Source organism: Cornus florida, unplaced genomic scaffold (assembly GCF_030987335.1).
Source record: "Cornus florida cultivar Cherokee Brave unplaced genomic scaffold, ASM3098733v1 CherokeeBrave_3.0.0_Hap2_Chr09, whole genome shotgun sequence".
Lineage (NCBI taxonomy): Eukaryota > Viridiplantae > Streptophyta > Magnoliopsida > Cornales > Cornaceae > Cornus > Cornus florida.
The window spans coordinates 1,470,119-1,496,345 of record NW_026775579.1 but is presented as its reverse complement, the minus strand read 5'-3'; the positions used below and the strand labels follow the sequence as shown (position 1 = coordinate 1,496,345).

Here is a 26,227-nt window from a genome sequence, read left to right as displayed (position 1 = left end):
GTAATGTGAAATGCCTAAAATGCCCTCCCAAGAAAACTGGTCCAGAGGGTCCAAAAAACTGCTAAATTAAAAAACTGAGAGCTGAACTTTGGATGCGATTTCCGATGCCAAGATGGCATTTTCTAGAAAAACACGAAGAAGAAACCCCAACCTAAAATCACATTTTCTAAGTGACCATGTGAAGAACGTAATTAATTTGTCAAGGTAAAATCCCTAAAATGCCCTCACATCAGATTTGCAATTTAAAATGTCAAAAAGTGTCCAAAGAAAGTTCATTTCATGAAATAGTGTAAATTTTGCCCAAGTGAGCATGCACGCAAATGTATTATGATGAAATAGACGTGCTACAATGGCCTACGGCCTCATAGGACGTCATATGCAAAATATGACCCTTCAATGGATGAAATCCCTTAAGTTCCACATACAAACTATAAAGATAAAGTAGTATACATGGCATATATGTGTCCTTGGCCATTGGCCTCATTACATACATATTCTAAGAGTGTCAAAAGGTGCACTTAAGTGCACATTACGTAACTTAGACAATAAGTAGAAGTTTTATCAAAGTAAGCAAAGTAGGACAAGATATGCTAACATATACATATTCTATGTCATCAAAAATACTTCAAGAACTCTAGTAAGTCTAAGAATGCTGTGCGTCCCACACTAAGGCTTCTTTACCTACAAAACACCCATTAACTTAGGGTGAGTAAACAAGTTTACTCGTAGGGAATGCATGGGTTTATCTTTGTACCAAGTTGCAATCCAATACCATTTAATTCATGCTATCAAGTGACAATAGAACTTTCAACATAACTCAATGAGATGTAATTTTACAAAGTTAACAATATGGAATTTAAATGCGAAATCAAACCAAAGTGGATACTTGGACGTCACGCCGGATCAAACCGACAATGTGATTACTTTCAGGTTACTAGCCCATGGGTAACCTCCCTATGTGCGCACTAGACTTGTAGAGGGACTTTCCCCCGTACTAGAACCATGCCCTAGCCATAGTCATAACAACGACATCCCCAAGTTTCCAAAATCAACATTTTGTGTACATTACATATATGTATCAACATAACATATATATATACAATGTAAAGCCATCAACATGCACAAATCAATTTTGGAAACACAATACATGCCCTAAGTTCTCAACTAAAATGGCATGAAGAATATTGAATAATCATTATGCAATTTGCCATTAATTACAACAATATCATTCAACAACAAAAACATAGCCTCACAAGTATGATATAAGTTTAAAATCATAATTTGAACAATTAAGTAAAATAACTAAATTCCCTAGATTTCACTTCTCATCTAAACATGCTTAATTTAATATGTGTTGTAGTGCATGTCATGGTTATTATATAAATCACTTCAAAACTTGATTTAAGTCATAGGAGCATATAAATAAAAATTAATTAAATTAATTCATTAATCCCTCTAGATTTTTAAAACGACTCTTAATGACCTCAAATTAACATATGTTATGAATCAAGCCATGGTCATGTTATTTATCAAGTTTAAAGTGAATTACATTCAAGTTACAATTAATCATTTATTTCTCATTTTAATACAAGACAAACATATAACTTAGATATCACTATAGGAACAAATAAAATCACTTAGAAGATAAATGATAACACCCCCTACCTCACAAGAGGATTGTTCCTCTTGAATCCAAGGCAACCAAGCTTAAAAATGAAAAACCAAACAAGGGTTTTGTAGAGGGGAGTGGGAGGAACCTAAAGTATTCCAAGTTCAAAGTTCTAAGGTGAGTGAAAGGGCACCAAAAATGAAGTCAAAGCTACAAGTCAAGCTTTTCTCCAATGGTGGCTTCCTTAGGGTTCTTGAGAGGAAAGTGATGAATGAATTAAAATGTGTAAACCCTAAGCTAATTTGGTAGGCTTCTCCACTCACTAGGTGTTCTTGCACTACCTCTCACACACGCACTAATGCAAGACTAAAGGTGAGTCCTACACTTGTCATGAATCCAAGTAAGCTTCCAAGATTAAATATTAACCCTACACTTGTCAACCATCCATGCCAACAAGTGCACCAATCCTAGGACAACAAGTGGGTGAATCTCCACCCTCCATGTGTCATGAGATTAAGCCTCCAAGTGGTTTCACCACAAAATCAACAAGTGGCACCATAGGAAGTGACACTTGTCACATTTTTTGAAAATTGCAAAAAGGTCCTTTTTGAAAATATCTTCCAAATTAATTTGCAAAATGGTCCCTAAGATGAAAAATAATTACTTTACTTAATTACCCAAAAACCCCTCAAGTTATAGATAATTACAAAAAGTCTTGTTTTCATAGCTTTTACAAAGAAAGTAAGCATTTAATATGCATTTCTTCAAAAGTAAAAATGTAAAAGTCATGGAATTTAAATATCATGGACGTATGCAAAACCAGAATCAAATCCGAGCATAAAAAATGAGGTTATGCAAGTAAAAGTGAAAAACGAGAAGAGGACGAAATAAGGAAAAGACGAAAAAAGATAATTTCCGAAAAAAGAAAGGACGTAAAATGGCAGGGTCATTACATATGATATGTGGCCAATGGCCAAATTTCACTTGAAATCCATATATGCACATAAATGTTGAATCTTGCCCTTAATGAGAAAAGTATGAAAAATTAGGATTTCAACATGTCATTTTTGAACCGGAGTGTGCCTTGTGTATGAAGTTCATTATTTGTCATTCATTTACCATGTATGAGGTGTGGCCAAGGGCCAAACATCATTTTGTTTCCTCTTTTGTATTCTTGTTTCACATATTGCATTTTTGGGGCTAAATAGTAGAATTTGAGCCTTTAAGGGTTCATTTTCAAATCGGGTGACGTGACGTGTGTTACGGCACATCCACTAGGACTAATTTCATATGTATGAAGTGTGGCCAAGTGCCAAACCGTCATTTAAAGTCATTTGATAATTTTGGTTTTCAAAATTCCCATTTCAAGTTCATTTTCACCTTTTGGCCGTAGAGGGGTCGGATTTTGACTCAGCCATTTTTGAGAGCCGCGGACCATTCCCGCACGCTTAAAATCATCATTTACGTTTGTGTGAATGATCGTTTCCATGAAAAACCATTTCGTTTGTGTTTTGAGCCTCCTATGGACTCAATTCATCGTTTTGTTGAAAAAACTCAGCCCAAGGGCATTTTGGGGATTTCCTTTGGGAAATAAATTCTGTTCTTGACTCCATCACATAGAAAATGTGATTTTAAGGGGAGTTTCTTCACGACATTTTTCCGAAAAATGTCATCTTGACCTCAAATACCGCGCTCCAAACTCAATTTTCTACTATTCTACTATTTTTGCTGCATTTGTTCAACACTAGTCATGTTGAACCAGTTCAAGAATTGTTGAACCGGTTCAAGGCTCATTTTCGGTCAGCTTTGGGTGTTCTGCCAAAGTTGAACCGGTTCAAGATATGTTGAACCGGTTCAAGTCTTCCAGAGTTTTTCAGTTTTGGACTTCGATCTTCAACTGATGTAACTTTTTCGTTTCAACTCGGAATTGGTCCGTTCTTGAGTCTAAACTAACCGCGTTGAAGTCATCTTTCCAATGGTACCAATTTCAACTTTAAATTCTTTTCCTAACTCAAGATATCATCGTTTTAGTGAGAGAGTGTCGGATTTGGTTCGAACCGGGATAGGGCTCTTTTGAGATTTCTCTTCCTTTGGCCTTGGGACTTCATGTGAAGTTACCAAAGGATGGTTTTAGATGTTTTTAATCTAATTTGACTTGTTGAAAGTCAAATTCCTTCCTCTTAGGGTAAAATGACCATTTTACCCTTTGTCCTTCCTTCGGTAGGGTTTTTATACTCTTGTCTTTGTTTTGCTTCCGCACTTTATTCCTTCGGATTCCGTGACCTCATGGAAGGTTATCAAAAGGTTTTAGAGGTGTGTTATGCCTTGGGAGATCATTGTCTTGTTTCTTGTTTCCGCATCTGGATCCGGTAATGAGTCAATCTTTAGTTCATCATTGTAGTACCGGGTTAAATCAAAACCCGGATCGTTACATTATATATGAAATACAAGGGTTGTGAAAATTTAGTTACTCAATATTTTTAATTGATGTGGCCAATTCTCCTCACTTATTCTAAAATGAAATAAATGGGCTACTATTTCACTGGAGGTGATTTTCTACCTTGATAATTGAGGTGGTTATATATATATATATGCAGCTTTTGGAAACAACTTGTTTGGATAAAAGTATTTTCTAGAAAATATTTTAGATTCAAACAAAACAAGCCAAGTAGAAGATACTGCCAAACAAGGCCCAAGTAACTCGAAAGGCAGGTTAGAGAGAGAGAATAGGCATGGCGGTCCACGGCAGAGAATGACCAATCTTTCCACTGAAACTTGGCCACATCTTATCCACACGCAAACCCACAACATGAAGCACCGATAACACACAGACGTCCACACACCCACACCCACATCATCTATCTTCTCAGTCCACCAAAGGCAGCTTAGAGAGGGAAAGTAGAGAGACAACGAGTATGTCAGTGACATCACCATCGATCCCATGTGTCAAGATCTCAAACCCATCATCCCCATCATCGTGTTCCTCTTCTTCTTCTCCATCATCTTCAACCTTCAGATTCTCTGCATCTAAGCCCTCCATTGTCACCATAAGGAGCTCTCAGACCGAAGGCCCTTTGAGAAGACCAGTCGCTTCTCCTCCTTCTCTGAAACCAGTCCCGCCGTCTCCTCCTTCACCACCTTCCTCTTCGCCGCCACCACCGCCGCCACCGAAGATGTTGGAGGACAAGAGTGTAATTACCTTGGAGTTTCAGAGGCAAAAAGCTAAGGAGCTTCAGGAGTATTTTAAGCAGAAGAAGCTTGAAGAAGCTGATCAAGGCCCCTTCTTTGGATTCATTGGCAAGAATGAGATTTCCAATGGCAGGTGTGATTACCCTTCTCTTTATTTAGTGATTCTGTGTTTGAAAATTGGGTTTTTCTTCTTCTTTTTTTCCCGAAATTAATGTTGGTTGTTTCTGTTTTATTTTTTAATTGTAATCCATTTGGTTTTAGGGTTAGTTAGGACTATTAATAACTTGTGTGTTAAATTAGCAATCACTTTAAAGCACCTATAATGGATGAAATTTACTTCCAAAAGGAAATAACAGGATTTACTTCTCAAAAAAACGGATATAACAGGATTTTTTATATTTTATTTTTGAAAATAATGTTGATTGTTTATCTTATAATTCTGATGAAACTATGTACACTCAGTTTGGTTTATGAGAAATAAAATTGCATATTGAGTCCTTGTATTGGGTTCCATTAAATTGATGAGAATGGAAATCACTAAACTAAGCTAAATAGTTGTATTTTGTAATTTGTTTTCTTGAACTCCAGAGCATTGAATTCTCTATTACTCAATTCAGTTAGTTTCTTGCCCTTTTTAATTTCTTACTGATTGTTTCTCTAGATTCAAACAGGTATTATGTCCTTTTTTTTGGACCAATCAATAACATTAGAGAATTCATTGGAGGATTTGTTCCCTCAGGGAGATGGTAAATGCATTTTTTGTGTGGATTGACCTAGGGTTATAGTGAAATGAAATCTCATATCTAGAGTAAAAAGTTGTAATTCCACACCAGAAACTAGCAGATACAATCTAGGAGTTGTTTGGATTATGGACTTAAGTGCTGGATCACCAAATACCACCTCTCAAGATCAAATTCTAAACCAATATGAATTTCTTTCTAAATATATGATGTGCCTCCATGACCGCAAATATGTTCCTTATCTGCATTTATCCTTTGATTTTGTGTCTAGATAGTCATACCGCTGTTTCCACACAAGAATTATCTTATAAATATATAAAGTTGGAGTTGATAGAAAGAATTTATCTCACAATTAAGCTTCTAACTTATTTGGCTTAGTTGATTTGAGTTTTTTTTTTTTTTTTTTTTTCTAAACCAACACCATAAAAACCATAAGTCTCAAAATTTCCCTACTGAAGTAGAAGGGTTGTGTCCTTCCTCAATTATTTCACTTCTATAATGTTTGAAGTTCATCTCACAAAGTCATTTTTTGTGAAATCAACTTCTAAGTACTATATTAGGTCAGACTTTTAGAGGAACGTGATCCTTCTATAAAGGGTGCCGCTCTCACATTCCAAACTGGAATTCACATTCTCAGAGCAAATGCTACCCTTAATTGTGAATTCATTTTTGTGAACATGTGGAATTTATTATGAAGTACAACGAAGGAGAGGCACTTAATACCGAATAAATATAGCTAAAAAGCACATAGAACTGAACCTACAACATTAAGAAAAGGCCAGCAAATTATTGCCTCTTGTGATCCACTCCAGATTGAACTTACAACATTAAAAGAGCCTACCTTAGCTTTGGTGGCTTTGGCCCTTATTTCCCAAACCATAGATCTAGGTTTCAAGTATGGTAGAGAAAGAAAGAAAGAAAAAAATCTTGCCATCTTAAAACTCACTTTCTATTGATCATTTTTATTTCTGTTATTTACTAGAAGTGTCACAACTATAAGAGTTATTTGCACAATTTTATTTTATTATACTAGTTATTATGTATTTATCAAAAAGAATTACACTAGTTATTATGTATATTTTTGCAAATAAATTGGTGTCTTAAATATATGGATTCTGACTTCTATTGGTTAAACAATAAAAATGCATTATTATCTTTATATATTTCAAAAATTTTATCACGTATCATATATCCCCTAGCATTTTAAAAAATAAAAAAGTGCCTTTCTCACCTATGTAGAGTGGCTGTTGTGAAACTCATACCCATGTTCCCGAAATTGAGGTTAAGTTTCTATTATTATACTAAGCAATGGCTCCTAGCACATGCATAAATATTGAAAGTGTTATATATGTGCAAATGTTTACACAAATGTACGGATGCTATGACTGTGCTTTTGCTTTGAGCATTTTTTTTTTTTTCATTTTTTCATTTTGCCGCTCTCTCTCTCACTCCTGCTTCATGTGACTTGGGTTAGGGCTGTTACTCGATCGGGTTCAACCCTACCCAACTTGAGCCTAACCTTTGGGTGGGGCTGGACTGATTTTCTTGTTTTTCGTCTTGGGTTTGGGTTAAGTTTGTTCAACCTGACCTAAATTCAAGTTAATATTGGGTCAAAAGGTCTTGGGCAAGCCTAACCTACAATAATCGTAATAGTTTTTGTTATTCAAGTATTCTTAAGCAAATCATGGTCATTGATTTGATATTACATGATCAACAAAGACAAATAAACCAATCCTTTCTTTGGTCCTTCATTTGTTACTCATAATATAACTCTAATCGAGTCTTAGAGAGACTAGAGAACACTTTGCAGCCATCGCCACCACATGGTCTACCTCACCATATCACCACTGGTACCTTATCATATTATATAATACTTTTCAGTTTGAGGCTGCTTGCTTCACTGAGCATGATCTCTCTTCTCTATCTTATTGTGATCTCTCTTCTTCCTCTCTTTTTTTGCAAAGCTTTTGTTTATTCTTTTCCCTTGGAAAGAAAATGGGTGTTGTTGAGGATTTATTCCCATTTTTTTCTATAATTGATAATGATTTAAGAGTTATTATATATATACATAACTATTTGTTGATAGCAAGAGTGTGAGATGAAAACTAGTCTACATTATCTTATCACAATTCATTTCATACCTAACATCAAACATTATCTTGAAATAAATAATTGATGATTCTTAAATAGTCTACATAATCCGTCCATGACTTCTAATTTTCTCAGCCGTGTGAGAAAGTTGCAATTAGATATAGTAAGATATATAGTATCCAGTTACATCATTTACAAATAAATAGTAAATAATAAAAATAAGACTAACATAAGGAGAAAACAAATATTTGAATTCTGATCGTCCACTTTACCAAAAGCTTATTTTTCTTGCCTTAAAAATAAAAGATCGAGAATTCAAGTCTACATAGGAACAAGTGAATATATATATATATATATATATATATATATATATAGAGAGAGAGAGAGAGAGAGAGAGAGAGAGAGAGAGAGGAGAATGCAAAAAATTGTATTATAATATCACGTACTATTCTATTCCATATTTCACTATTTCCTTGCTAAAATAAATAATTAAGTATATATAATATTTATCTAACATAAGTTAATTTATTTTTTTACTATTTAAAATTATAAAAGTATTTTTGGTAAGTAGAATTATTTTCTTTTCCTTTAGAATTATTTTCTTTTGCTTTTCATGCTATCCAAACTAATAAAATAATATTCTCTCACAACTTTCTTCAAAAAAATTCCTACTAACCAAATGCATGATGGAAACTTGATTTTACTTTCTTTCACTTCGCTCTCTTTCACTTTCACTTTTCATAAAATTTTCCGTCTAACCAAATAGAACCTTTGTGTTAACAGAAGTGTCTTTGTTTGTGTATGTATTATTCTTAGTTGGAAACTTGTTAATGTTTTCCCTTATGCTTTGGGATTCAAGATTGGTTGAACAAAGGGTGCATGGTGTTAGCATCTGTTTACATTTGCGGAATCGGGTGATCATATAGAATGGTGAAGGAATCATTATTATGAAGAATGCATATTGTTTTCATTGGAAAATTTGGGGAGAAGTTTTTTTCCATTTTTTATTTAATTTTATGTGAAGTTCCATGTATTATTTCTTTCTCCAAGCAGTTTTAGTTATATATATATATATAAAGGTAATAATATTTTTCATAGACCCAACCAACCTTTTCGAACACGACTTGAATTCAGAAAAAATAAGGTTTGGTTGATCTTGGGTTAGGCTATTCAAATCTGAGGTTGGGTTGGGCTTGGGCTTGGATTGAGAATTCTATACCTCACATTAGATTCCACAACCTACCCAATCTTTGAGTTGCACCAGTACATTATATAAGTGGAAGTTTTGACTAAAAGGCAGTTTAGATGCTCTCTATTTGTTCCTTCTTCTTGGATATGTGTGAAAAACAGTTACATTGAATTGATATGCTTTCACAAAATAGTGGAGAAATTTTTATTAGATTTTTTGAGGAGGCCAATGATCTTCTCAGCAAATCTTTTCATTCATTCAAGATATTAATTAGGTCGTGAATATATTTTTTTCTTCTATATTCTGGTTAGAAATTGTATGGGTCCTCTATTCAACTGACAGGTATTACTAAATTGATTCATCATATTCATTTAATTGTTGTTGAGCAGATGGGCTATGTTTGGCTTCGCCGTGGGGATGCTAACAGAGTATGCAACAGGCTCGGACTTTGTTGATCAAGTAAAGATACTTCTGTCCAATTTTGGAATAGTAGATCTGGAATGACTCTTCTGATTGATCTTTAACATTCAATACTCTTGTCTTCTGTAATTGTTGTAGTCATATCCAATGATTCACTGTAACTTATTTTGAGTAATTTCTGTAAATTTATGTTTTCTCTAAGTGCTTGATTGGAATGACTCATTCGAATTTCCGGAATACAAGAAGTTTGTTGTTTTTGCCATACTCTTGACACCATAAATACTGTCAAAACTATGATAATATACATCCTCTTGTTTGTACCACTTCTTTACTAGTTAAGCAAGCATACTATAGTCCTAAAAAATGCCTTTCCTTCGTGATGTTTCCTCAAGTAGGAAGAAAGGAATGGATTTTGCACGAATTTTCTACATACCCTTGCGCAGGTGCTCTTTTCCTCATTTCCACCAAAAATCATTAGATGGTTCGGGAGCTTGCCAATCACAAGTTGTCGTACAACTCAGTGTGTCAACTTTATTCCGTTCTTTGAATCTGTGGTAGCTTGTGATTGAGCAGGAACACACCTGTGCCATTTAATAATATCTCCCTTTCCTCTTCACTTTTGAGGAAACCACTTGTGAGGGATTTAATCTGTGTTTGAAGTTAACTGAATAAAATTGCATCCTTATATTTCAGGGTGGCTGTGTTTCTTTGCTATGTTGGATTACAATGAATACAATAGGGGATGAAAAACAGTCCATGGCATTCTCTTATTAGCTAGTAGCTACTAGCTAGTGAGGTCTACTTGAAGCAGGTGTGACTCTGGATAAAAACTTTAATATCTAGTGATGATATATGACTGTAGGAGTCGATGAAATAGTTATAATTTCACTTCTAATAGCAAAAGTCAAGTGAAATGGGCGTGGTCAATTAATTATTAACGAATATAAATAATAATATATAAAACTATTATATATAATCTAAAAACATTAATAATAATAATGTTCATGCATGTAATACAAAATCATAAAAATAAATATTAAGCAATTATAATAAAAATAATTAAAACATATATAAACACAATTATTATAAAAATTAGGTCAACAATAATGACTGTAAAATAGAGAATACATTAATGAAACTCTTTATTTACACGTAAAGTTTGTAATTTTAAAAAAAATAGAGAATACATTAACGGAAAATTTTAAAAATGATGAGTTGGTGTTTAATGAAACCCTTTATTTATAAGTAAAGTTTGAAAATATTTCAAAAAAAATAATAAATAAAAAAAAATTGTGTTTGTAAACTCTTCTGCAATTTTGTCCAAGATTGAATGGGTTGTCTTTCAAAGAATTGTGGCAAAAGGCCCAACTTTGTCTATTCTTATTTTTGGTACAATATTTGTATTACTTCAAATAAAACACTCTTTCAATATATGAATTATGGTAAAAGTCTCTATTTATTAACATTTTTATATTTCTAAAATTACAAAATTATTTCTATTAAATAATTTACATTAAATGTTCTTACTGTATTACTCCAATTAAAGCATTCTTTCCAACTTTGCCTATTTGTATTTTTGGCACTAAAATTTTCTAATACAATTATTATTAAGTGTATCATATTAATGGCAATCAATTTTTGATTTTTAGTAATTTATTATTTAAATATGAAAATTATATGTTCATTAGTTAACATTCCATCCGTTACGAATTAATTGCAATCAAATTTTGGTTATTAATATTCTATGATTTAGATACAAAACTTGTATTTTCATTAGTTATCATTTCCACCCGTTACGGATTAATTGCAATCAACTAATAATATTCTATGTTTTAAATACAAAGACATGTATGGTCATTAGTTTTATTCAATTTTTTTATTAGGTATTCCATCAGTTACGTTACACACGTGATTAAAAAATTTTGATAAAAGTTTTAATAGAAAATTTAGTTTATAAATCAAAATTGTACATGTATAAACCAAAAAAATTTCTATAAATCATATATATATATTTATTTATTGCTAAGATGCAAGATCAAAATCACTTTTAAAAATCTCTAATAAACTCAAATTTAAAGTATAATTTGTAATATCCTATTTTTTGAAACTATCCATACAAGCCATATATTTGACTAATTAAATTCAATTCAATTTGTGAACAAAAATATGCAAAGTTACTTGAAGTATTTGAGAACACAGACCAAGAAAGGAAAGGAAAAAAAAAAAAAAAAAAAAAAAACTCTAATCCCAAAAACATATTTCAAGAGAAAATATAAATAATAAAAAAATATGTATAAAAATTTCCAAGGTCAACCAGAGCTATGCAATACCTCATTAAACCCTTGGAAAAACTTCAAGATGAGTAACTCTTTCCCTAATTGGAGTCATCTTCCAAAGATTTGGAAAGAAAGATACACACACAACACAAGAATGAAATCACAAAACTTGGTCTCCTTTAACCTTTTCTTTGCGATGAATTCAAAATTTTAAATTGTTTCAACACTAATTAGAGATCCTTTGTCGATAGTGGTAGTATCTCAAAACTTGGTCTTCTCCAACATTTTGTATTGCAAAGTGGATCGATATCTTTGTTTTGTTAATACTATAAAAAAAATTAATTTATGATTCCTAAGATATCAAAATTCAACCATTAGGCATAATAAGCTAGTATATGTCACATTTTAGAAAATTTGTGATTATGAAAATGAAATGGATGTCATGAGCCGGATCATGATAATGGGAAACTTGTTTTACATTAAAAAAAGTGTGCTAGTTGGCTGACTTAATTGAAGGATCTTGTAGTAAAATGGTATGATATATAGATATATACAACAATAAACCAGATAGATATATACATAAATATATACAATCACCTCTTGCAAGAGAAATAATAATAAAATTCTTACATTTTGCTTCTTGTTTTCACCACCACCAGAGGTCTTATTTGCTAGTCTCCAAAAGAGTCAAAAACTCAAATCAAGGAAACTGGGAAGAAAAAAGAAAAGAAAAGAAAAGAAAGAGTATAATTTCAAAAATCATCATTCTCACCAATCAAAACTCTCTAGATGGAACCTGTGTTTCAACAACTTTGGTCTGCAATCCTGGCAATGCCCATTCTATTGCCTTGTTATGATTTGTTTCTCATCATTTTGATTTGAGTCCTTCTAATTTGCGCCCGATCCTGCCGATGCCCGCATGCCTGCCCTCCTGAGCTTGAACTCGATTATCCTATTTTAGAGAGGAGGCCTTCTTATACATTTATGGCCAAGGCACTTAAAGGGCATTACAGTGAGGGCGACATATTTGCTACTCGCACCTATCTGCCCGATGACCTGTGATTCTTTGATTCGGTCAGGTACCGAAATGTGTTCATGGCTGGCCACAAGATCCAGAGGCGTGGCGATTATTTGACAGCCTTATATGCTCTCTACACAGGGTGCTGGGTTTCTATTCCAACCCTCTATTGGACTGTGATGATAAAGCTCTATGCCAACTACATCAGCAAGGCCAAGCCCAAGCAGGCTAAGTATCTTCCATTTGGCCATTTGATCACTCAGATCCTCCAGGATCAGCGTTATCCATTCCGTCCTGATGAGCGCTCAGAGACAGGAGCTTGCCATTTTGGCAAGAAGGACCGGAATAAGAGCTACAATGCTCTTATTAAGAGTTTTCTAGAGGACGCAGTGATAGCAATAGAGGAGGTTGAGGAGGAGGAGATGGCAGCAGCAGCAGCAGCCGCACCAATCTTCGAGATCGATCTAGGTTCAAACACACTATCCCGAACTTCTTCCAACAATTTGTTTCTCTTTCTTCTAATAATCAAACTATCCATTTTTCCTGATTACTTGTGTTGGGAAACATGCTAGTTTAAAAACTTTTCGAGGGATTTTCATTCACAAATCTTGATTCATCACATAACGACAAGTTTTATGCAAAAATAAAATATAATCTATCATTCAATTAATTATAGATTGAAAACTTACATCAAAGGTTTGAATAAACCTTAGATCTCTCCTCTAAAGTGAATGTTCTAACTTATTGTAGATCCCTTTGCTAGATGCCTTCTTTATGGATCTCCATCTTCTTGGTAATTGTTTTGCCTTTAGGAATCACTCATAAGCCTCCATGAATGACCTTGGAAAACTAGGCTTGTGGGAGCCTCCATTAGATGAGAAAGCAAACCCTAAAATCTAGAGAAAGAAAAATATATTCCTTTTTCCTAATTCCAAAAAATCTCTTCGTAAATATACATAGACCATTTATATATATAGGCAACATAAAGATAAGGAAAATGAAACAATAAATCCTTCTTAATCTCTAATTCACGTGTCTCAAATCTAATAGGATTCCAATATTAAGTTGGGCTATGAGTGAGAATCCTTTGGGCTTATTATTTTATTGGCTATAATGAATTAATAATTGGCCCAGTCTATGGACCCAATTTAATTAACTCATAAATTAATTTTTACTCCACTAAAAAAAATTAATTGAACTCCAATTAAATAATAAATAACCTCTAAGTCAATGTTGCACTTTGACCCCTCTATGCATAATTAGTTATCGAATAAATAAAGCCATCAATCCGACTACTTAATTAATATATTTATTTTGGTATCATTGATTATTTCTGGCTCGATCACAATAAAACATTTGTTTGACAAAAATAATAATTTAAATAAATAAACATATAATAAATCATTTTGTCTAAAAACACACGAAAGCCTTTGAATTTACTTTGTGATCAACAATAATCAATACAAAATAAATACAAGTAGCAATGATGCAAATATTGAAAATATAACCCTCTAACTATTAATTACATAATTATCCAAAGTGCCGATCTAAGGATTCCGAAGATTCTGCTGAACAAATCAAAATAATTACTAATTAATAAAAGAGTCTATACTTCTCTCATGCTTAAGAGTCAAATGCCATGACGGTGATAGGGAGTAATTGCATACGACAGCTCTCGCAATATATCTCAATCTAACGCGGATCTAGTTCAAGTCTTAATTAATTATGAGTCCATCCATAATTACCGACTATGAACAATTTATGATTACTATTTATATTCATGTATTGATCGCCATCACATACATATATAAATATCTCTTGTAATGAAGAAGACACTATCAATTCTATAATAAATCGAAACATAATACATTGAATTCACCAATTGTATAAAACATAAATATTTCAGAAACATCAGGAGCATATGTCACTTTAATCGAAACAGGAATTTGCTATGCCAGGGCATATAAATCCCAACAGCTCCCACTTTCCCTTATAGCCAATTCAAATTGCATCTAACTCTAATGACGATCAAAACTATTGATCGATGACACCTTTGTTAATGGATCAACAAAGTTGTGTTTCAATGCAATGTTTTAGCCATGAGTACATTTTCTTGCCGAACAATATCATGTAGGACATGATACTTCCTTTCAATGTACCCTTGTTCCTCTATAGAGCCTTGGGTCATTGGTTTGGACTACTTTTTCTCTATTGTCAGAATATAGCTCGATAGGCAGGCTAGTATACTCCACAACCTCTAAATTAGTGAGATCAAACCAAAAAGACTTCATTGCTGCCTTTAAGGCTGCAATGGACTCCACCTTTAGGTTTGAGTCAGTAGTTGAAATTTGTTTAACAATCTACCAACTGATTTCCCTTTCATTGAGAGAACATACACTAAGTCATGAACCTCATAGTATCTACTTCTGATTGAAAATCAGAACTAGCATACCTGACTAGGACCATATCATCACATCCATAAATGAGCATGAGATCATTGGTTCTTTTAAGATAATTTATGATATTTTTCACAACAGACCAGTTATCAAGTCCGGGATTGGACTGATATCTATTGACTATCCCTACCATGTAGCGGATGTCCTGTTTGGTATAGACCATGGCATATCTGAGACTCCCATATGCCGAAGCATATTGTTCCAATCTCATTTGCTCAATCTCCTCCGCTAGTCTTGGAAAACTACTTACTAGAGAGAGCAATCCATATCAATCAAGTAAGAACTCATTCTTTGAGTTATGCATACCAAATCTGGTTAAAACTTTATCAATGTAGGATTATTAAGATAAACCTATTTTCCTTTTAACCTGATCTTGCAAAAGCTTGATCCTAGGAATATAGCTTACATCTTTAAAATCCTTCATTTCTAAATAATTGAACAACTACCTCTTTACTAATGACAAAACTTTTCATATCATTCTAAATGAGTATGATGTCATCAATATATATAGAATTAAAAAAATAATGACATTCCCTTGTACACTCATGATTTATTCACTAAGAAATCTTTTGGTATCCTTTTGTGGATTAACTTACCTTCCATAGGTATCACCCTACTAGAAAGTTCTACAAGATCCCAGATTTTATTAGAATACATAGATTCCAACTCTGATTTCATAGTAACTTGCTAAAATGATCTATATCCATATCGGTTCACACTTCCATGTAACTTACTGGGTCCAACTCATGTTTAACAAGGATATCCGTAAAGATCTCACCTAAAAACATGATTATGTCAGATTGGATGATAATCCTCCCACTGCATCAATGTACCGATGCAGGAATCTGTGTACTAGATGATGCTGACGCATCAATAGGGAATTCATTTATAATTCTTAATCTCTATAATAAGTGTGTTCATCTTGTGGTACAACTGGTACTAATACCATATTCTCACACATTATGCTACTAGGTATATGATTCATAATATGATCCTCCTATAGATAAACAGTAAGTGTAAACAATCAACTTTTATCATTGAGATCATAAAATAATCCATCCTAGTACCTTTAGAGTAGCTAATAAATCTATCATACATATGATTTGCTTCCAACCTACTTATCCATATTAAGTGCACATGTACAAGACTAACCTATATGTGTATGTGGTTCAAACTAAGATTTAGTAAAAAAACACAGCTCAAAAGATATCCTTGAGATAGACTAAGATGGAATGCAGTTCATAATGTGAATCGATATCATTAAAGCTATTCTCTAAAATGAAAGAGATAATGTAGCATAACTGATCATAAATCTAACCATGTTAAGCGGAATTCTGTTATTCCTATTTGACACCTAAATCCATTTAGCGTCAATTGCGAAAAACTGGTACACAACACCCTCATTGACTATATTGTCTTTGCATTTTCCCAAGAAACACTCATATGTACGATCAGATCGAAGTGTTTTGATAAGTTTACCTAATCTGTGCTCCACATCAGTCTTGACACTTTCGGAATATACCAAAAGTTTAAGACTTGTGTTGCATCAAATAAATTTATCCAAAACGTGAGTAGTCTTGCTTGGATGTTCATAAGACCACACGTGTCAATGTGTACCGACTCCAATTATTCTTTATGTCTATTTCATTTGGCTGATTAAGCCCTTAGGGTTATTTATCCTTCAAAACAGGATTCACAAGCTTGGTTTAGGCTCCCCTGCCTCACTAGGTTATAAACCTTCTTTGACTAATCTTTGAATCTCATTTTGACTGATTACAACTCAATAATAGACACTAAAAATATAATGAGTCAGGAATAACAAATTTTCTCTTAACATTCAATCTGGAAGATGTAACATTAGTTTTTACATCCTGCAAATATTAAGAGTTTGTGGTTATAATATATTGACCATCTTTCAATGCACCAGAAGCAATCGCACATCTAATTAATTTTAAAAACCAGTTTTTATAAACCAAAAGTGAAACAAGAATTAGATTGTGTCTAACATCTATACATAAAGATAGTTCTTTAATACTAATATCCTCATACTCTCTAATTTCAGATGTAATACTCCCATTGACTTAGTTACCATCTTGGCATCAGGTCAAAAGACAAATATAAATCCATATCATCGAGGCTTCTGGATTCCTGAAATCCTTGCAACGAATTACAAACATGTTTAGTGGCTCCAGAATCTATCCATCAGGAATTAATAGAAACAACCACATAACATGGCTTAATGATTAAATATACATTTTCCTATGCCACGTCATTGCTTAGACAGTTTGTCCTTTAGTGTCTTAGTTAGCGGCAAAAGAAACAGTTTCTTTTGCCCTTAACATACACTACCTTATTCCCTTTAACCTTTTGGATACCCATGTTTTGTGCTAGCCTAGTCTTATTATCATCCTTCTTCTTTCCTTTACCCGTCCACTTGGGCTTAAAAGAAGATGGTATAGACTAGGTTAGATTGATAGGAATGCCCATACTCTTGATTATCCCTTCATCTGTTACCAATTCTATAAGAATATCAGTGAGTGTGAACTCAAACTGATTCTTTATTTAATTTACTCTGAAAGAGCCGAACGAGTTTGGTAATAAGGCAATAGTCATGTCAATTTGAAACTTACCATTCAAGTCAGCCCTATTGACCTCCAGTTCAATTTTTAAATAATAAACAATTATTTTTAAAATACGAACTCATACTAGAGTTTCTTAGGCTATCTTAATGGTATTCAAGTCTGACATAGTATTTTGACATATCCTCTATCTAATCTCACTAAAACATCTTATTGACATTTAACATAATGCTTGAAGAATGTAAATGTTAGCTTTGGAATGTATTCAAGATAAACTCTAGAATATTGCACCAAGCCCTATCATTTGCCTTATTTCATTTATTAAAAGCGTTAATGTTCTCTTGGGTATCTTCAAGTAAAAGAATCAGGTTTAGGAGCAGTAAATTCATTTTGTACCCTTATATTATGAATAAAATATCTAAGTTCCTTTTCCAGTCCGTATAAATGAGGTCCAAATACATTGAATATGTTAACAGGTTGATAAAACGGATTATATATAATTAATCTGAATATAAATGCATTCATACAATATTCAAGGTGAATTATTAATACTATCATGCATACTTAATATTAAAATGAGTTCGTCAACCACATAGTATAATAAATCTCAATAGAATAAGATTTCATTATCATGATTGATGAACATTCCCTTTTAATTAATGTGGGTCCTTCAACTCCGTAGCATAATAAATCACACAATCAATACGTCAATAACTTATCCTGATGAAGGAGTTCATTATTACTATTGTTGGGATTCATTTGCTATTAGATGAGCACTTCCATTAAAATAATAATATGTGGGTCCCTTAACCACTGCATGAAAAATCGGATAACCAATACGCCAATAACTTATTCGATTGGCAAAGTTCATTATTGCTATTAGCGGGCAAATCCCATCATTTCCATATCTCTTAAGACAACGCCTTATCTATCTATATGAAATGATTCCCGATTATGTTTAGCCTTTCTAAAATCACCTAGTGTAGACCACTCCATTGGGGAGCTAACACTATTGATTTTAGATTGAGTGTATAACGTTATTAATGTTCCAAAATAAAACATTAAATATCTTGTTATTATAATCTAGACTCTTTAAATCATGCATAGGGCCTTATTTTTAAAGATCTAATTACAATGAACATTTTAATATTTTTATTTTCATGAGACAACCATTCTTGTAATATTAAGACTCTTCAAATCATGCGTGGGGCCTTATTTTTGAAGATCCAATTACAATGGTTTTAATAACGAAGGCCATGGGGTAATGTCTAAAAATCCCTGCTCCCACTCAATTTTTAATTATTTATAATTAGGGTTTTCAATTCATGATTTAATGCATGCAAAACGCCTTGATTTTAATCCAATTAAATTTAGAAAAAATTTGAACTTTAAATGATCCACTAATATTTAATTTGAGGCAAACTTTAAAAATAATTTACAAAAATAATTTTTCGTTTCCTAATAAATGCCTTCTAATTAATTAGTAATCAAAACCAATTTATTTTCATAATTTAATTAATATAAATCAAGTCATTTAAATAAAAATCATGAATCCAATGCATGAACAATTATAATTAGCAATTAAATATTACATGAATCGCATACATCAATAAATGACAGATAAAGCAAATAAAAATGGCAAATGTATTTAGCTTTTAACATTTAATTGCTCTAATAACTGCATGAGGGTCTTCCATCAGCTTACAAACACTCGCAGGAAGCTGATACGCGTCTGGAAAAGCAAAATAGCGCTTGGAACGTGCCCGGAGAGTGTCCAACATGTCCTCACGCGCTGGCACGTGCTAGAGGAGTGGACAGGGAGTCCCCACGCGTTGCCACGCACTGGGGAAGTCAACAGCAAAGCCCCATGCGCTGACACGAGCTGGGGTTGTGTCCAGGGGTGTGACACGCACCTGCACGTGCCTGGAGACTTTGACTTTGTCCTGTGCGTGCTCCTCACGCGCCGAAGAGCTTGACCTTGTCTGGCGCGTGCTTCTCACGCGCCAGACGCCTGATTGCACCCTTACTCGCGGCACATGTGATTATTCCTCCTTATGATTGCTGATCTAATGGTTACTGCATGTGGTTGCACCTAATAATGGTGCACCATGAAACACTGAATCGTCTGACCTCCCTTCCGGCAACGCCTTTGCCGCCAGCGACACTCCGGTCACCGGAAAATTGCCAAAAAATCCAGAAAAAATATTAAAAAATTCCCAGAAAATTAAATTAAGCCCAAAAAATTCCAGAAAAATTCCAGAAAATTCCTGAAGCCTAATTTAATCCTTTTGAACCTTCTTGAAGCTTCATAGCATCCTTTGATGAATATTACATGGCTTTAAAAATATTTACAATCTAAAATACAATGGAAAAAATTAAATTACATCATTGAACTTTCAAACGGCTAAATCAAAGCCTTAATTACATTCATCCAAAGATAAAATTACATTCAATATACCTATAAGTTTCATCCATGGCCCAAACATACATCATCATTCATTCACAATAATACATACATCATCATGTATCAATACATATCAACATATTAAGTCATACATCAACAAACATCAATAAATATATATATGAATATATAAATTGGATCCATAAATGATGAATTTTGATAAAAACATGATCTTCAGTAATGAATCAAACCATGCTTTGATACCACTATTAGGAAACATGCTAGTTTTAAAAACTTTTCAAGGGATTTTCATTCACAGATCTTGATTCATTACATAAAGACAAGTTTTATGTAAAAATAAAATATGATGTATCATTCAATTAATTATAGATTGAATAGTTACATCAAAGGTTTGAGTAAACCTTAGATCTCTCCTCTAAAGTGAATGTTCTCACTTATTGTAGATCCCTTTGCTAGATGCCTTCTCTATGGATCTCCATCTTCTTGGTAATTGTTCTGTCTTTAAGAATCACTCATAAGCCTCCATGAATGATCTTAGAAAACTAGGCTTGTGGGAGCCTCCATTAGATGAGAAAGCAAACCCTAAAATCTAGAGAGACAAAAATATATTCCTTTTTCCTAATTCTAAAAAATCTCTTCGCAAATATATATAGACCATCTATATATATAGGCAACATAAAGATAAGGAAAAGGAAATAATAAATCCTTCTCAATCTCTAATTTACATGTCTCAAATCTAATAGGATTCCAATATCAAGTTGGGCTATGAGTGAGAATCCTTTGGGCTTATTATTTTATTGGCTACAATGAATTAATAATTGGCCCGGTCTATGGACCCAATTTAATTAACTCATAAATTAATTTCTACTCCACTAAAAGAAATTAATTGAACTCCAATTAAATAATAAATAACCTCTAAGTCAATGTTGCAGTTTGACCCCTCTATGCATAATTAGTTATCGGATAAATAAAGCTATCAATCCGACTACTTAATTAACATATTTATTTTGGTACCATTGATTATTTCTGGCTCAATCACAACAAAACATTTGCTTGACAAAAATAATAATTTAAATAAATAAATATATAATAAATCATTTTGTCTAAAAACGCACAAAGGCCTTCAAATTTATTTTGTGATCAACCGTAATCAATACAAAATAAATACAAGTAGCAATGATGCAAATATTGAAAATATAACCCTCTAACTATTAATTACATAATTACCCAAAGTGCCGGTCTAAGGATTCCGAAGATTCTGCCGAACAAATCAAAATAATTACTAATTAATAAAAGAGTATATACTTCTCTCATGCTTAAGAGTCAAATGCCATGACGGTGATAGGGAGCAATTGCATACGACGGCTCTCGCAATATATCTCAACCTAATGCGGATCCAGTTCGAGTCTTAATTAATTATGAGTCCATCCACAATTACCGACTATGAACAATTTATGATTATTATTTATATTCATGTATTGATCGCCATCACATACATATATAAATATTTCTTGTAATCAAGTGGACACTATCAATTCTATAATGAATCGAAACATAATACATTGAATTCACCAATTGTATAAAGCATAAATATTTTAAAAACGTTAGGAACATATGTCACTATAATCCAAATAGGAATTTGCTATGCCAGGGCATATAAATCCCAACAACTTGGTCTCATTCTTCACGGAATAATCCATTTGAATCTGAAACCCATTTGAAAATCCAAGGTTTCTTGATAATGATATAGTATTTGAAGGTATTGGTGGATGAATTTTTGAAACATATATTTGAAACCTTTGAAACTCCATTGGTAGGTAAAGAAGGTTGAACCCAACGTAATGAGACCTTTGAAGTCCTTAAATACCATTATGAAACTTTTGAGAAATGACAGAAAAATAAAGGGTTTAAACTTAAAGCCCAAGTACAAGTTATGAACCGTTAATGATACTAAAAAACAAACACACATTTAATAGGACAGAGCATGTGCGTTTTAGTGGAATTAGGGTTTTCAAAGTGGTTGAAGGGAAATATTTCAAGTGGGGTCTGGTAATCAATAATATTGTTTTAATACCACAGAGAACATGTGTTTTAATGAATTAAAAAAGTATAACATGTTAAAAAATTAAAAAAAAAAAATGACTTACACTTTTAGAACAAAATAAAAGGATACAAATATATACAATTAATAACCAATGAAATAATAATTGTGTTAGAGAAAAAATTAGTACACTTTTAATTAAATTTTAAAAAAAAGATTCCAAATTAAATAAAAGTTAACAAATGAAAGGATGCCCTTCGAAAACTCTTCCTTCTGAGTTTCGCTCTGGGGATCTTGCTGTCCTTGATCTCTCAGAAAGCAATATTACACAAGTGTGGGGTTGGAGATGGTGGGACTGGAACAGGAACAAGGTGACTGTTGTTATATATTCAACTACTTTATTTTATTAAATTTGTGATAGTTAGGTCATCTGAGGTCCAAATGTTTGTGGAAGAGTGATCCATCGCATCCCTATTCTTCCTCTACTGAGTTGTATTATGGCAACACTCTTGTGAACCCTGATAGGACTCCTTCTGGCACTTAGTCTTTGGACTAAACTATTAAAAAATTAACCCTAAGTTTGTTAGAATATAGATTGAATCTGAATCCCCTTATTCTTATATCCATTCTGGTCCAATGCAATTTAAATTAGTTAAATACTAAACAACTGCTATACATTATGTAACATGTTATATATATAATTATATCAGTATATTTAGATTCTTATATACTTGATTAGGCTGTTGGGTGTGTATGCCTCACAATTCATTCTGCTTCCCATTCGATAACAATCTACTGGTATGCATTCTGAAGCATTCTTAATTCTCAGTATGTATGAACTAAATGATATTTGTGCTATGGGTCTCTCTAGTAAAGGTTGTATAATGACTACTTGTATAGCTCGTACATTATGCTTAATCTAGTATCCAGATTTCTCTATGGAAACTGCATACAATTTATTTTTGTATTGAGAAAAACTTCTTGTACAGATGGCTGAGAAGTTGCTGGTTATGAAGCTCCATGATTGCCCCTTTCTTACTGAAATCCCTGATTTATCTGGGCTCCCTTTGGAGAAATTGATTCTTAAAAATTGAAAGGGACTGGTTAAGATGCATAAAGAATTACATACCTTGTTTCAAATCCTTCCATATTTTAGAGACAACATGCACTAGATGTCTTCAAATATGGGATTTTTTATTCATAGTTTGCACATTAGACATGTAACTGCTTGTATCTAACGCATATTCATGTGTTACACGTACTAGATGTAAAACACATCAAACTCAAAGGATATTCACAAAAAAGATCAATTCAATTACAGACCTTGATTAATTGATTTAGAAAAAAAAAAAATTAAAACAAAACCCAAACATACAAGTTCGCATCTGCAGAGAGAGGGCTTGAGAGTTGAGAGACAGCGGGCTAGAGGCTGAAGCTTACGAATGGTGAACCCAATTGAACTGGAACAGCGGGATTTGGAAATTAAAGGATATGGGTTTTGATTTTTTGAACAATCAGATATGATATGCCGATATGGTTGCTGATTCTTGTAGATTTTGTACTTTGCAGTTGCAGAGACAGAGAGAAGGCAAGTTCAGAGTTGAGAACAAGAATAGAGATGGAGATGATTTGGGAGGCTGAGATGATGAGAACGATAGTAGAGATGAGGCGATTTAGGAGGCTGAGATGATGAGAACGACAGTAGAGATAAGGTGATTTGGGAGGCTGAGATGGAGAACGACGGAAAAGATGAGGCGATTTGGGAGGTAGAAATGATTTGCCCTAAAAGTTTAATCGTGTGGGGGCTATACGTGTGAGGCAATATATATTTTTGTATATAATATATATATATATATATATATATATATATATATATATATTAAGAAACAAGCGGGAATAAGTCCCGCGCACGGTGTGAAACTATATTCACTTACTACCACGGTGTCTGAACTATGGTAGAATAACTTACTACCACAGTTTTTCATTAACTGTGGTAGAAAGAGCGGTTTAAAAGTCTAAATAAACACGCGCTAAATTTAATTAAAATTAATTCACTTTCTACCATGGTTATTTTATAACCGTGGTGAAATAAATTCACTTTCTACCATGGTTCTATTATAACCGAGGTAGAAAGTATTATTTCTACCACGGTTTTACAACAACCGTGGTGAAATATATTACTTTCTACCACGGTTTTAAAAAAACCGTGGTAAAAGACACTTTCTACCACGGTTATTTTAAAACCGTGGTAAAAAGGGTGTTCTAAAAAACTATTTTTTTTGTAGTGATTCCTACCATGGAGATGGCCCTTGAGGGTTGGATGACTACATCAATGAGTGGCTAAACCATTCTCTTGGGGCTAGAGATAGCCCTAAGCATGCCTCCTAGACTTTGATGTTTTGTATTTTGAGGGGATTTGTGTTGTAATTCTTGTCTTGACGTTTGATTTATATATGAATCTTGTTTCTACAATGATTTGTGTGGTTTAATACTTCTAATTGATCATTTCATTCTATTCATATGTCTATGTATGCTAGAATAGATGTTCATGTGTTTATATCTAGGTTTTGTGATATTGATGCATGTCTATGTGTGTTGATGTTATGAATCTAGTGATGGTCAAGGCATGGTGCTTTAATGGTATACTCTTGTGGTTTGTTTAATGGTTCATACTTATTTCTTGATGGATTGTGCCTCTTCCTTAGTTTAATTAGTTTAATTTTCATGTCCCTAGCTTAGTTGTAGTGTAGTTGCCTTACTTTTTTAGATGGGAGGACAATCCATACTTGTTGTTTGATGTTCCATACTTATGAATGCAAGTAGTATATTTCTCTGATTTGATGATGTGTATTGATTGTGGACTTAAAGGAAAGAATAATGGCTTAATTTGATATGTTGTGCTATTTACTAGTTTGGCTAGACGATGTATACTTATTTAGTCATCCATGCTTGTTGATTCAATTAATGACACACACTAGTATTGCAACATATAATCCCCCTCATTCATTACACATTGAGTGTCTAGGAAGGTAACGTTTGGTGGTGACCTCTAAGTCCCAAGACCCCTCTCTTATATTCTCTACATTTTACTCTACTTCAATTACTTTACCTTGCATCCATTTAGTTGACATTATAGTTAATTAACCAATCAAAACATCTTTGATCATTCAATCTACTAATCCAACATTGATTTCCAAGCTAAATACACTCCATTTCCCTTGGGACGATCCCTACTCACCCTAACTATATTTATAGTTAGAAGTGGTAGTGTCATTCTATAAATTCAAACTTGGCCACACTACACCTCTTTTTATAACTAGTGTTAGGCGCGCACCAGTTATGTGAATTTTAATGATTTGGTAAATTTGTATAATAATGATCTTGTTCGAGGTTTGACTAAGTTAAAAATGCCTAAGAATGATAAATGTGGTCCATGTAACTTGAGTATCACATAAGAGACTTATTTATAAAGTCACTACTCGACCTTTAGAATTGATACATATGGATTTGATGGGTTGCATAATACCTGATAGCATTGGAGGAAAAAGTTATTTGCTTGTTATGGTTGATGATTATTCTCAGTTTACATTGATTGCTTTTTTTGCGAGAAAAATCTGAATACTTTAGTGAGTTTCAGGTCTATTTGCCAAGTAATTCAAAATGAGAAAAGGTATCGAATTACTCGGATTAGGAACAATAATGGAGGAGAATTCAAACCTAAGGAATTCATTGAATATTGTGATAAGTTTGGTATTAAACATAAATTTTTAGCACCTAAAACACCACAACAGGATGGTGTAGTGGAAAGGAAAAATAGGACAATAGCAGGTATAGCTCATACTATGCTTCATGAGAATAAAATTTCTAGTCATTTTCAGGTTGAATCAGTATGTACTGTTTGTCATATCCTAAATATAGTATATCTTAGGCCTAGAACTAAAAAGACTTCATATGAATTGTGGTATGATAGAAAGGCCACCGTTAAATACTTTAAAGTCGTCTTTAGAAGTAAATGTTATATCGTTAGAGATAGGGAACACTTGGGAGAATTTCACTCTAGGAGTGATGAAAGTGTCTTTTTGGGGTATTCACAAATAAGTCGGGCTTATAGGGTTTTTCATCTTAGAACCAGAGTTGTTATGGAGTCAATAAATGTTGTATTTGATGATACAAGGCCTAAGGTAATCTCTACTCAAC

General features: G+C 33.1%; 1 protein-coding gene across 1 annotated transcript; it reads left to right on the top strand.

Moving 5' to 3' along the window:
• The first annotated feature begins 4,319 nt into the window (after window positions 1-4,319).
• Window positions 4,320-9,500, top strand: LOC132273424 (light-harvesting complex-like protein OHP2, chloroplastic). The gene is made up of 2 exons (XM_059774380.1): window positions 4,320-4,931; window positions 9,208-9,500. The coding sequence occupies exons 1-2, from the start codon at window positions 4,525-4,527 to the stop codon at window positions 9,320-9,322; spliced, it is 522 nt and encodes a 173-aa protein (XP_059630363.1). The 5' UTR covers window positions 4,320-4,524; the 3' UTR covers window positions 9,323-9,500.
• Window positions 9,501-26,227: the final 16,727 nt, after the last annotated feature.